At 40.8% G+C, this 14,297-nt stretch overlaps 1 protein-coding gene across 1 annotated transcript; it reads right to left on the bottom strand.

Annotated features, from left to right (window-relative positions):
• Positions 1-843: 843 nt before the first annotated feature.
• On the bottom strand, positions 844-13,088 carry LOC108702610 (cerebellin-4). The gene is made up of 3 exons (XM_018238195.2): positions 12,503-13,088; positions 9,019-9,135; positions 844-2,654 (listed from the first exon to the last, which is right to left on the bottom strand). The coding sequence occupies exons 1-3, from the start codon at positions 12,803-12,805 to the stop codon at positions 2,457-2,459; spliced, it is 618 nt and encodes a 205-aa protein (XP_018093684.1). The 5' UTR covers positions 12,806-13,088; the 3' UTR covers positions 844-2,456.
• Positions 13,089-14,297: the final 1,209 nt, after the last annotated feature.

A 14,297-nucleotide genomic window follows, 5' to 3' on the forward strand; every position in this document is an offset into this window, starting at 1 on the left:
GCAAACCTGTAGCATCAGCTTATATTGCAGGGGAAGCTCATTTTCTGCTGGATAATTAGTGACGAGCCCTAAGCTTAGCTTCTCAACAGCCAATCAGAGCCCACTGAGCATGTGAGTGTCACAGACACTTTCCAAGATGGTGACCCCCTGTGACAAGTTTGAAGTCCTGGATCTTTGCTGCTATTAACAAGCTGAAACTCTAGGCTGATACTATAAGCTCAGTATATAAAATATGGCATTTTTAGCCACTTTCATTTTAGGGTTTAGTTCTCCTTTAAGTAGATCTTGTGAGCCACCTTTTAAATTGTCTCTTCCTCTGTGCAAGACTAGTGTCTCCATTGTTTACAGCACTGGAACGTGGAAAGACCTAAGGACTATGCCGAAGCGATTACTTTTCCTCCATGCTTATCCATCATGAAAAGAAACCAATAAGAAGATCAATGACCAGCTAATGAGTAAGACACTTGAGACAGTTTTACACTCGTGAAAGCTTGTCAGTAGGGAAAAAAGCCCTAAACTGTATTGACAACCATAGGCTTTCACTGGTGATAATAAAGGGCGTTCAGATTAAATCTGTCACTCTGGAGCCTTCAAAGAACTTCAAAAGTGACACCTCTAGTGCTCATCTGCTAGCTCTGTTGACCTAATCTAATAGAAGAAAGTAGCAATATGGTTAAGGAAGAAGCAAACAACCCCTAGTCCTTTGACTGTAGGTTCTTCAGCGTGCATGCCATGAATACAAATCTTGGTATGCTTCATGAGCTCCGGAAAGCACAAGTACATTAAATGAAGCAGCAGACCGTGTTGTGTATGTTTCAAACACCAAAAGGTCAATGCATCAAAGACATTTCAACCTTTATTATGTTACACTGACACCGACAGGTATCGTCAGAAAGCTGTTTCATGAATTCATCCCTGCGCACCCCCCCCCCCAGTGGAATAATATCTCCGAAGATAGAACAGTTCCTTTCCAACCGATCCACATTATACAGTTCAGAATTTTAAGGCATCAAACAGATAGTGTATGTGGCAATAGTTAAATTCTCAACATCGGGACCCGAGCTAATGAAGTGCTTCTTCTGCCTTCAGAAAACATCCCCAGGTATCAAATGAAACGTGGAATATCAATCATGCTAATTAAGGTGGAGGATTAGGAGTGCGCCGTCCTGCAGGGCTTTGCTATTGTGCAGAGCTTTGCAAGATAGATCGCTTTAAGTCAGCTAAGCATTTTTCTTCCCCCTTTATTTCCATTCAATGTTATGATCTATCTGTTAAAATAGTTATAAACTCTTCCACAAACTGGAATGCACCACTGACGGGAAACTGACTTTGGACTTAAAGGAGAACTCAACCCCCCCCCCACCACTAATAAAAACCCTTACCCAGTACCCTATATAGTTGCCTTTCCCTGCTCCCCAGCATAGGTAATAACACCTATAAATACCCCTAATGCAGAGAAAGCGCAGTGGAGCTCATGGGCGCTATCTTTTGGCTCTTCTGATTTCTTTGGGAAGTGAACGTCATATTGGCGCATGCGCAGATGGCGCAGTCTTCCAGTTTGTAGCGACTGCACATGCGCCAAAAGTGACTAAATTCCCGAAGGGGAACCCGAAGAATACTGAAGAGCCAGAAGATGGTGCCCATGAGCTCCGCTGCGCTTACTCTGCACTTATATGGCGCCCATGAGCTCCGCTGCGCTTACGCTGCATTTAGATGGCGCCCATGAGCTCCGCTGCTCTTACTCTGCACTTAGATGGCGCCCATGAGCTTCGGTGCACTTACGCTGCACTTAGTAAAGGATTAGGGGCACTTATAGGTGTTATCACCTATGAGGGGGACTATGTAGGGTACTGGGTAGGGGTTTTTATTAATGGGGGGTTGAGTTCTCCTTTAAGACATAATACATCCAGTAAATGAGACCAAAAAAATGTCTATCCATTCATTTGTTTTAGTAATGCCTCCCCATGGTATAAAATCGCGATTGCCAAACAAAACGATACCAGACTACAAAAAACTAAAATCAACTACAGAATGTATAGAAGCAGCAAAACAGTTGATTGTAGACTGCAACAAAAAAAAAAGGCTAAACAATTTGTGTCCCTTTTTGTCCCTCGGATCACAGGAATCCATTGTCTCCTTGATGGTCAACAGCATCTCCCATAAATAAAATCTGAATAAATCTTGCAGGCATCTTTAAAATGTAACATTGGCATATAGATATAGATACAATTTATTCTCAGGTTTAATCCAAATATACTAAATACACACAAAATATTTTTTTTTTTCCTGTGGAAATGTCATTGCACTTCAGTGAGAGGACTGAAAGCCTTAAAGTATTATCCATAATCACCTATGAGAAACCAATAAACAACGATCCATCGATGACAGATATGATCTCCAGAGAACAGAGTCTAAGTTGTGTCCACTGTCCTTAACTTGCGCCGTTCTCTGAGATTTCACAGGGGAAATACCAAAAAGCCAGAGAATGTTGAGTACTGCCAGCCACCGACTAAATTACCTTTCTCCAGTTTCAGATAAACCTTGTCTTCCTTATCCAAATATAGAAGGACGCCATTTGTGGCTGCTTCACGAGTGACATCTTTGTCCCCAGCAAATGCTGAAATGACTGGTTTTCCATTAAGCATCAGGTTTACCTGAAGAGTAAAGACCACGGGAGTGTTAGAAAATAAATGCATTGTTTAAAAACTATGATTAAACACAAAAAAAAGCATATCATAAAGAAATATTGGGGTAGCAGTCACAAATAAGCACTCAACCCAAATCTCACCATAACTGGCCTTCAGGATGGGCCTCCTTAGCTCATTACAAGGTTACAGATATATAGAAACATTGGGGTAACAGCCACCCTGCTATAGTTCCAGGGGTACCCAGGCCACAAATAAGCACTCACCTCAAATCTCCCCCTAACTGGCCTTCAGGTTGTGCCCCCTTAGCTCATAACAAGGTTAAAGATATATAGAAACATTTGGGTAACAGTGATCCTGCTATAGTTCCAGGGGTACCCAGGGCAAAATAAACACTCACCCCAAATCTCCCCATAACTGGCCTTCAGGTTGGGCCCCCTTAGCTCATAACAAGGTTGCAGATATATAGAAACATTGGGGTAACAGTCACCCTGCTATAGTTCCAGGGGTACCCAGGGCACAAATAAGCACTCACCCCAAATCACCCCTAACTGGCCTTCAGGTTGGGCCCCCTTAGCTCATAACAAGGTTACAGATATATCGAAACATTGGGGTAACAGTCACCCTGATATAGTTCCAGGGGTACCCAGGGCATAAATAAGCACTCACCCCAAATCTCCCCCTAACTGGCCTTCAGGCTGGGCCCCTTAGCTCATAACAAGGTTATAGATATAGAGAAACCCAGTCAAGTAATCTTGAAGCTGCCCCCACTGCACTGGCCCTTCCTTACAGGGCAGCCTTACTGTTTGGGGATCTGCAAGATTTTGACAGCTCAAATGGCCAGTGCATGGAGTTTATTTACCTACACAACAAAGCACAAATAAAGGGGACACAAAATGCCCTTGTGACATATTAATTCACCCGTTGATCTTGGAGGAAAATATTTCATCATGTAGTGTTGCTTTAAGAATCAATCTCGGTAGTTTCTGTACTATAGCTCCCATGCTTTAAGCCTTGATAATACCCTGGAGGATGCTAGTATGTGTAGTCCAGCAACTTAGGGGTAGAATCTTTTTTTTTTTGTCATGAGAGGTTTATGTAGACTTTAATAGAAATACTTTTGGCTGTTGGTTTGGGAATAGAGGAAAGCGAGTTGCTCATGGTTCATTTCTTGACAATATGTTTTCTGTAGATGACAGACGGAGAACTTGACAGACCATTTATTTCAATAGGCAGTGTCTGCCATGAGTCTAAATAACATGTGCTCCATCTGTTCCGAGCTTTAATTATGGAAAAGGATATGAGTTTTAATCAGCTGTAATGTTAAGGGATCAATGAGCTTAATTCCCAGGGAGGGAGGGAGTTGGGAGAAGGTGCAATGTTGAAAAAAGTGCAAACTACCCACAATGTGCCAGTTAGGTACCTGATTGTGAATGTCACAATGACAGGTGCAATGTGAGGGGCACAATAAGGGGTTCCATGAGATATCCCTTATATACACATCTATAGTCCTGTATTTGACTTTTCCTTGCAGTTAGAGTTCCAGTTAGACATTACCTGCCAAAGGTCCAGACTTTGCATAGTACAACAGATAGGAAAAATGTCAACGATATGGTGCTGTTAAGGGTTTGCCAGGATTTGTATCCATCCAATGGCATTAGGTAATTTGGTCAGGCATTGTTTTTTTGGTAGTTTAGGGTGCCCAAAGTCTCAGGCCTGTGGGGGGGGGGGTGTATTCCAATTGTTGCAGGGGTAGTATGACTTGTTCCTGCCCAGAGTTAAGATGAGGGATCACCTGGCTCATCCTCTTTGGTCTCCACCTAGTAGTAGGGGTGGGACCTGTGGGTTTACTGTTGGTTAGCATGGAAATTTAGCCGACCATTGCGGGTTAGGTTTGTGTGTCTCAGATTGTACACTCCCTACACTCCCGATCTGATCCTGAAGATTCCCTGTCTAGGAGCCAGAGGTGCACACCAACGTAGCATACAGGGTGGGAAAATGTGTAATGGCAATATGTTGTGGGTTAGGATCTGGTGTGGGTTAAGGTTTTGTAATCTAGAGTTCAGGCCCAGAGTTCCAATTTAGCCATCCCTAGGCCTCAGGGTCCTTGTGAGCCTCGTGAGCAGCCCCCTCCCCCACCCACAAGCGCACACACACATGCTGGGGTCGTGCACAGTTAAGTTTTTTTTCTGACCTGCACATCACTATCCAATATAAAGCTTTGCGTCTTAAGGTGGCCAACAGCCTTAGAGAAGTTGGGGTAGTATATTGCTCCACTAAGTACCACTTATAGGAGGCAACCAAATAAACTGTGTCCAGACGTAGAGTGGTACATACTGCCTTGTCCAGGTATCCAGAATGCTTGGGACCTGGGGTTTTCTGAATAACGGATCTTTCTGTAATTTGGATCTTCATACCTTAAGTCTACTAGAAAATCATGTAAACATTAAATAAAACCAATAGGCTGGTTTTGCTTCCAATAAGGATTAATTATATCTTAGTTGGGATCAAGTACAAGCTACTGTTTTATTATTACAGAGAAAAAGCAAATCATTTTTAAAAATGTGGATTATTTGGATAAAATGGAGTCCGTTAGAGACATCTTGTCCGTAATTCAGAGCTTTATGGATAACAGGTTTCCAGATAACAGAGCCCATATCTGTACAAAAACACTGACTGACTCATTATTGTCCTATGGCTTTAATCACTGTATTCAGTCTATTTTATCTTCCAATTTCCGGGGAAAAAACATATAATGATCTCACATTGAAGGGTATGCATCCATTGCTTAAAAGCAAAACACACAGCAATGCAGCAATGCATTTTAGACATTTTCAGGCAGCCAGTGATTTCCACAGATTTCCCTGCTCAGATATTATGTTGTGCGGATAATGCTATAACTAGGCACCTATACACTTATACTATTTACTAATTAATGAGTCCAACAGAACATCCTATATTGTAACCAAGCTATTTGGCCCTTTAATTGCACAGAGTGGCCTCATAATCGGAGTACAGGAATGAGACCTGTTATCCAGAATGTTTGGGACCTGGGGTTTTTCGGATAATGGATCCATTATTTGGATCTTCATGCCTTAAATCTACTAGAAAATCATGTAATCATTAAATAAACCCAATAGGCTGGTTTTGCTTCCAATAAGGATTAATTATATCTGAGTTGGGATCAAGTACAAGCTACTGTTTTATTATTACACAGAAAAAGGAAATCATTTTTAAAAATGAGGATTATTTTGATAATATGATGTCTATGGGGGGTGGCCTTTCCATGATTAAGAGCTTTCTGGATAACTGGTTTCCAGATTATAGATCCCATACCTGTCTCTCTCATCATAAATCTTTCTACTAAAGGCATATAAAAATAATCTTCTAATAAAATCCCCAGATCTCCAAAGGAGGCATTTTAAATTTAAAGAAAGTAGACCTCCGTTAAAAATGTGGACTAGTGATGGGTGAATTTATTCGCCAGGCGCGAATTCGCTGCGAATTTGCGCGATTCGCCGCCAGCGAAAATCTAATTTTTTTTGGAAAAAACGGACGCCGCCGTTTCGCACATTTTTCGGCGAAGCCAAATGGCGCAAATTCGCCCATCACTAATGTGGACTCCAGGTTGAGCTACAGATGGGAGACTTGCCCAGAGTCCTATGCCACTGCTATCTTCTATATAGGTATTACTGTACAATGTTTCATTGCACTATATTTTAATATACAAATGGCAGATATAATGCTGATTAGGTGTTTAGAGCTAGAGTAATGATTGATTCCCTTAGGCCACGATTCTATGTAATCAAGAAAAGACATTAGCGTATAACAGAGCAGGCAAGACTCTCATTGGACAAATCTAGCCGTGGGTGAATTTGTCCCCTTTCTAGTGATGGGCAAATTTATTCGTCAGGCGCGAATTTGCTCAGAATTTCCACATTTCGCAGACGGCAAATAAATTCGCAAAATTGCAGCGAAAATTTGCCGGTGAAAAATTCGCAAAACGCATTGAAGTCGATGGTGGTCAAAATTATTGTCAATTTCTGCGTCCGCGACAATTTTTATATGCGTGCTTAGTTTGTCCAAATGCATTAAAGTCAATGGGCGTCCGAATGATTTTGACACGCGACCATTTTTATGCATGCGACTATTCTGATGCGCACCCAAATTCTTTTTACGGGACGGATTTTTGCCAGTGAATTTTCGCCACATTTTCAAGGAAACTTAGAAATTCCTAGAGAGTTCACACCTGTTGAATTTTATTTGCCGATCACTAGATAAATCCCTTCTTCGACTGGGCTGCTTGACCTGGAGGACTTGCTGCTGTAACAATATACCTTTATGGTACTGGGCTCCAACTCCTATCATACATGAAACCTTGATAATATGTTGGAGAATGCTGGGAGTTGAAGGGGCATCAACATGCTATGGAAGGTATAAGTTCCCTTTAGAGGAGATCTAAACCATCCCACTGCGCCCCCTAGCTCTCTAAAGTGGGTGGTTCAAAAAGATGTAAAAATACATCTTTACCGCCTTACCATAGGGCCATCAGTCATTTTGCTAAATACAGCAATACAGATGCACATTTTGACCTCCCAATATCACGCTGCAATCAAGCAAGAGTAGGGACGATGTACTACTGTTTAGTTCTTTGCTGCTAGAAAAGCTGTGTTTAGGCTTAGAGGATCATGGAACCAGACTACAAAGAACAGGCACAGTTATCATTGGAGGTTCCCTATGCATTGATTGGGTCACCGACCCTGGAGAGCTGCAGAATAGATTTGCTGTGAAGAGTACAAACTGTGATGTTGCTGGCCTACAGCTCCCAGCATACTTTAATGGAGATCTAAAGCTAAACAAAGAAGTAGGGCAGAAATGCAGCACATTGTATTTTGGGGTTCTGCACCCCAAGGCCCAAGCCACAGCCCAGTGAAGATCTGTGTCTTCAATGTTGCCCCCACTAGCATCACATTTTCTTTCCTGCTCATTCTCTAGGCTGCTGTCTGTTCCCTTGAGCTTAGAGTCCGACTCACAATATACAATTTATATAGTATAGTAATTGCTTCAGATTCACATTACATGGCAGCTTATTGCCATTTGCATCAAAATCATCAGAATTTACTAATCAGTCCTGTCGCATCATCTTCTGTGACAAGTAGTGATGGATGAATTTGTCCCGTTTCGCTTTGCCGGAAAATTTGTGAATTTCCAGCGAAATTCACAAAACAGCGGAAAATATTCGAAACACGAATTTTGCCGCCTGTGTTAATTTTGACACCAGCGTTAAAGTCATTGGGCGTCTGAATAACGTTGATGCGCGGCGGTTTTCACGCGAGTATAAACTTTTTGCCTCTGGCAAATTTTCAGGGCAGTTTCACAAATTTATAGCACTTTCTGTGAAATGTGGAAATTTGACGCGAATTTGCGCCTTCAACCATCACTACTGACAAGCAAACCTCATTTTCTGCTTGATGATTGTGACAACCCCTCAACTTAGCTTCTCAGCAGCAGCCCAGAGCTCACTGAGCATGTGCAGTGCCACTGACTCCAAGACGGGAGGCTCCTGTGAACAATTTTGAAGGTCTGGATCATTACTGTAAAGGGCTGCGGAACCTTTAGGCTGGTGCAGTATGTTCAGTGTTGAACTGGCAAAGAAAACTCCAGGTGGGCCTTCATGCTTCTAACCATTTGGCCTATTTCATGAAGAATTCAGTAAGTAGATTTAAAAGACTAGGAGAATAAAGAGATTGAGTGAGGAAAGGAGGGATAATAGTTTGAAAAGTGGCCCACTGTTTGTTTTTTTTGGTGGGCCCCTGGCACCCCAGTCCGACACTGAGTACATTCAATATATAACAGCATTTCTACTGTATGGAGTAGACTAGAACTTGTAGCCCCAAAAGGCTGAGCAAGTGCTTTGATGTCCTTACATTTCCTAAACTGCATGAACAGACTGAGATACATTTTTATATGTATATGTTGAGTCCAGACACTGCAGGAACTTGTGGCGAATCTGGTCCAGCAAAGGTTGAACCCGGTTGATTGACATGCATTGTTTATTTTAAATCTTGCCAGACTATGCATTAGTATTGATGAAGGTCTCCACAGCTAAGCTGTACGGAAGCTGCATCTAGAACTAAACCATTACCATGTCTTAATAATCAGATACTCGATATATATCTATACAACAGCGTCTGTCCATGATTATACAATAAATCAGTAATAACGGGCACCATACACAGAGCTCTTCTAATCTAAACATCTCTGTTGAATCCTCATGTCACTCCTGCGTTATCCCGAAAACCAGATTCTATTAAACGATGCTCATTATTTCAGTGGAGGCAAAAGAAGACCAACTGAATGGTGGATCACATACCTGTATAGTCTGACTCTGATAAACTTTTATGACATGAAAGCTGAAGCTGTAAATGCCTTTCCTTGGGGCAACAAACACGGACTCCAGAGTGAAAAAGTTACCGACGTTTACTAAGATCTAAATAAAAAAAAAGGGGGAGAAAAATTCAGTTATAATGTGACCCAGTCAGTTGCCGTTAGTGAAATCATATACAGTATATGTATACTACATATAACAAATTATATTCCATTGTTTCAGTATTACTCTACAACTCAGTCCCTGGCAGGGAACATGTTAATAAACAATGTAGCATCCGTTTATTGCTTGTTGGTCTTGAATACTATGTGTATACAAAATATTATTATATTCATTATTATATTATACTACTGAGAATTTTTCTATCATCAAAGAGACAGAAAGGTGGAATGCATACAGAAAAAAAAGTATTTAATTTTAACTCTACCCCTTTGTAAAGAGTTAATTGCTTAGAGTGTAAGCTCTTTAGCCCATCATGCCACCGTCTCGTCTCCATGGATACACACTTGCACTCATACTTGCAACCATTCACTCCACACTAATAAATATATTTTAAGAATGTCCGTTGCTGTCTACCCTGGGGGCAACATACTGTACCAATAAAAGAATATATCTTGGTGCAGATATTTTAGCTTGGTACCCATTAAAGGACTGGTTCACCTTTAAGTCAAATTATAGTATGTTACAGAATGGCCAACTCTAAGCTACTTTTCAATTAATATTCATTATTTATTTTTTATAGTTTTGGAATTATTTGCCTTTTTCTTCTGACCATTTTCAGTTTTCGGAAGGGGGGTCGCTGACCCCATCTAGAGAATGAATGTTCTGTAAGGCTACACATTTAGAGGCACATTTATCAAGGGTTGATTTCTAAATTCATTTGAGTTTTTTTTTTTTTTTTAACTCCCTTAAAGCTGAATGAATTTGAAATTCGACCTGGCGAAATTTATTAATAAATTATTTTTTTTTTTTATAGTTTTGGAATTTTTTTGCCTTCTTCTTCTGACCATTTTCAGTTTTCGGAAGGGGGGTCGCTGACCCCATCTAGAGAATGAATGTTCTGTAAGGCTACACATTTAGAGCCACATTTATCAAGGGTTGAATTTCTTAATTCATATTGAGTTTTTTTTTTAACTCCCTTAAATTCAAATGAATTTGAAATTCGACCTGGCGAAATTCATTAATAAAATCGAATTATTAAAACTCGGACGAATTCAAACGAACTGAAAACTCGAATTGAAACTGATTAAAAATTAGATCAAACTCGATTCAAGTTTTTACTCCGAAAAAAAATCGAATGTCAGAAGGCTGCAAACATCTCCAAATTGATCCCTGGACGTCTCCCATTGACTTAAACAGTAATTCGGCAGGTTTTAGATGGATTTTTTGAATTCTTAAAGGGCCAGAGTATGATAAATCTCAAAAATTTAATTCGAATTTTTTAAAAAAAACAACTTGAATCAAGTTTGGATGATTCCCTAGCCGAATTTGACAGTTTTGACTATAAATTGAAAATTTGACCCTTAATAAATATGTCCCTTATTGTTGTTGCTACTTTTTATTACTCCTCTCTCTATTCAGACCCTCTCCTATTCATATTCCAGTCTCTTATTCAAATCAATGTGTGGTTGCTAGAGGAATTTAAACCCTAGCAACCAGATTGTTGAAATGGCAAACTAGAGAGCTGCCGAATAAAAACTTCAATAACTCAAAAAACACAAATAATATAAAATGAAAACCAATTGCAAATTGTCTCAGAATATCACTCTCTGCCTCATACTAACAGTTGAATTGAAGGTGAATTGAAGGTGAACAACCCCTTTAATAAAACTATTTTCACTATAAACTTTGAGTATCGTTGATACAATACCATACGTCTAATAACTCTCAGATTCCAGATATAGAGTTAGAGAGAGAGCGAGAGAGTAACAGCAGGGAGGAATGAGAAGGGATTGGCGAATTTTTTCGCCTTGTTTTGCCGAAAAAATGACGCCCATAGACTTGTATGGCGTCGTGCGTCAAAATAAAAAGACTTTAATGGGCGTCAGCGACATTTCGATGACAGCGAATTTTTGGCGAAACGAAGCGGGTCAAATTCGCCCATCCCTAGGAATGAGGATAGAAAGATGAGGATGAAGAAGTAGGGGGCAAAAAGATAAAGGCAAGAAGCAGAGAGAGATATACAGAGAGGAACTGGGAGGGAGAGAAAGAGAGAAGAAGGAGAAGAGAGTTGCACTTTAATTTAGAGTCTCGTACCCCTACTATAAATTGTTGTGCCTCCTTATGTGTTGTGTTGTTCAATGAACAAGTCCCACAATCCATTACCCTGTTGCTTCCCTACTAACACCCCCCCACAAGCTCATTCTCGCCTTCTCGAAACTATATTACAAGGTCAGTGGGAAAAAAATTTGTTTCATTCAATGCCTTTAGCTTCTTATTGTAATGAACTTCTCTTCATATTCCAGCTCCCTGTCATTTATTCCAGCACAATAGACCATTATTATAATAGACAAGAGACAGGCAGAGGCATTCTCCTATAAGTGGACGAGCCAGTATATTTTACTGTGTCGGATCTCATACAATGCATTGCCATGTGACAATAAAACTAGAATCCACACACACAAACAGAATAATTAGACTAATGAATGCCATCATCTCTATACTGATCACAAATGTCTAATTCATATTAAATTTGTTTAAAATGTCATAAAATGACTGGCCAGGCGATTGGTAACTTTTTGAGAAGACTTAAGATCCATAAGTATATTTAAGGGGAGCTATCGCAGAAATGAAAATTGAATATAAGCTTCAGCACACTGAAAGAAGACGTTTTCTAAATATAATCGATTAAATATTATATACCGTTTCTGAAATAATCAAGTTTATCTTCACTATCCCCCTCTCAGCGTCTGTTTCTCTTCCTTCTCTGTTCGTGCGGCAGTTGGGTGGGAGTTGGGGGTCCCCTGAGAGAGGGATAGTGAAGATAAACTTGATTATTTCAGAATTTTTAATTGGTTGTATTTAGAAAGTTTCTGTTTTCAGTGTCCATTTTCCTTTTCTCGATAGTTCCCCTTTAAACTCCCTCTTTGACCTAAGCTGCGTTGCTTTTCGTAGCCCTTTCATAGCTCCGCTGGATATAATGATGCCATAAAACGTAATTAAGGCTCTGCTGCAGTAATCTATTGACATGTTTACACACACTTAATTACAGCAGACTAAAATATAACCTATTAAATATTTATCAGCTGTTGCATTAAGTGTGATGCTTAGTGGTTTGGGTGTTTTTTTTGTTTTTTTTTTTGAGAAGGTTTCTTTTAAAGGGCAAGTTAATCTCTAGGCACTTTGGGTTTTGTTGAAATCTTACCCATAAATGAAGGGGTGTTTTGGGGAAATAATGTAGAAAGGTTTCAGAGTCCCCTACGTCTCGCTGTTCTGTCTTTAAACCTCCCCCCCTCTCCCTTGTCATTACCTGGTCAAAATAGATAATCCTAGTTTTGTTGCTCATTTCGGAGGGCTCATGATTGGTGCTCCGAACAGCTGAAAAGGCAACCTTGGAGTTAGCAGCTCTCACAGAGATCCCAAGGGGAGAAGATGAAGATCCTTTGGTGTCAGTGGTAGGGTTGGAGTCGCACACGACTAAGCATTTTCCTTCTAGGACTATAGGTTCTGTGTCATTCTGTCCCCGAGCTGGGAGGACGCAGAGAAGGAAAGCGAAGAGCAGCTTCAGCACCACAGACAGCTCCGTATAGGAACGCATTGTGTTCAGCACCATCCTGCCCTCTGCGACTGATCTCTCCTCTGTCTGCAGCCAGATCAGCTTCAGTGGGGGGAAAAAAATTACACGGCTTCCCAAAAATGTCCCCCCTCTCTCTCCAAGTAGTAAGAAGGAGAAAAAAAATAATCTTTTTGCTCACTTCCAAAATAGTCAAGACTTCTCTGAAGCTTCTCAGCGCCCACAAAACACACACCGATGATGAAAAAGTGAATTCTCGGTGAGGGGAAATCAGGGAATAAGCCCCAGCCTTGTCGTTGCCATGATTCTCCTGAGTCAGATCATCCTATGTCACAGGCAGAGTGCGACTCGCTGCTTCCACAAACTCAGATTCCTTCTGACTGATTTCATTGTCAGGGTGTCTGCGAATCCAAAGCTGCTCCTCAACTCCCCAAAGCATTATGTCATGAGGAAGGTACAGCCCTCAGCCTGCCTCAATATCCCACACAATTTATTGCAGAGATTCTTTACTTAGGGCTTGGGTGGGGGTGGAGGTTGTGGGGGGGATGAAGCAGAATGCTATAAAGCAATTCCACTCTGTTAAAAAGCATCTTATTACCATACCATTATCTCTAATTTGCTGTCTTTGGCAATGCCTTTTAATGAGTCAGTACAGGGGGAAAAAAAACTTCTTCTGTATCCCATGCATTGCTGAGATTTTAGAACTGACCAAATTATATAACTAATTTAATATATAACTAATATAAATGTTATAACTCTCCAAACTGTCAGCTGTCTGCCTGTCCTCTAAACTTTCTAATCTGCATCATCTACTTGTCTCCTCCTCACTCTCTCTATAAAATGTTTAATGTACTTATTTATCTATATCTGTCTGTCTTTCTTTCTGTCTATCCTGCTATCTGTCTGTCTATCATCTACCTGTCTCCTTTTTTCCACTATATATATTTTTTCTACTTATATTTGCTGTAGAATCTCTATCTTCATCAGTCTCTTTCAAATTGTCTTTTTCTATGGATATCTGTCTGTCTATATATCTATCCGGAGGGCAACAGCCCTCATGGGCCCCGCTGGCCCAGACCCGGTCCACAGTGTGACCTCCTCCCCCTCCGGTCCTGACCCCCGCCACTTGCCCCACCTGCTCCGCTCACTTGCTCCGCCACTTCCCCCGCCCACTCACAGATGAGTGTTAAGTAGGTATGCGCTGCGAGGGGGCGAGAGAGGGGGGTTTGCTGGGGAGGGAGGTTTGCTATGACTGGGGAGAGAGGCTTGCAGCTGGGGAGGGGGGCCCTTGGGGGGTGTGGGGGCCCTGATGTGACAGCTCCGGTGAGCCCTGTCTGCCTATCATCTATCCGCCTCCTTTTTTTCACTATATATATATATATATATATATATATATATATATATATATATATATATATATATATATATATATATATATATATATATATATATATATTATATTTATTTATAGTGGGGAAAAAGGAGACGGATGCACCAAATCCACTTTTTTGGATTCGGCCAAACCCCCGAG

This window comes from Xenopus laevis, chromosome 9_10S (assembly GCF_017654675.1).
Source record: "Xenopus laevis strain J_2021 chromosome 9_10S, Xenopus_laevis_v10.1, whole genome shotgun sequence".
In the NCBI taxonomy this organism is placed as follows: domain Eukaryota; kingdom Metazoa; phylum Chordata; class Amphibia; order Anura; family Pipidae; genus Xenopus; species Xenopus laevis.

Coding starts and splice junctions, on each gene's coding strand:
- LOC108702610 (XM_018238195.2), bottom strand. CDS start 12,805: ATGGTGCTGAACACAATGCGTTCCTATACGGAGCTGTCTGTGGTGCTG. Junction 9,136..12,502: donor GGATTATCTATTTTGACCAG/GTAATGACAAGG, acceptor TTTTTTATTTAG/ATCTTAGTAAACGTCGGTAA. Junction 2,655..9,018: donor ATCAGAGTCAGACTATACAG/GTATGTGATCCA, acceptor TTTACTCTTCAG/GTAAACCTGATGCTTAATGG.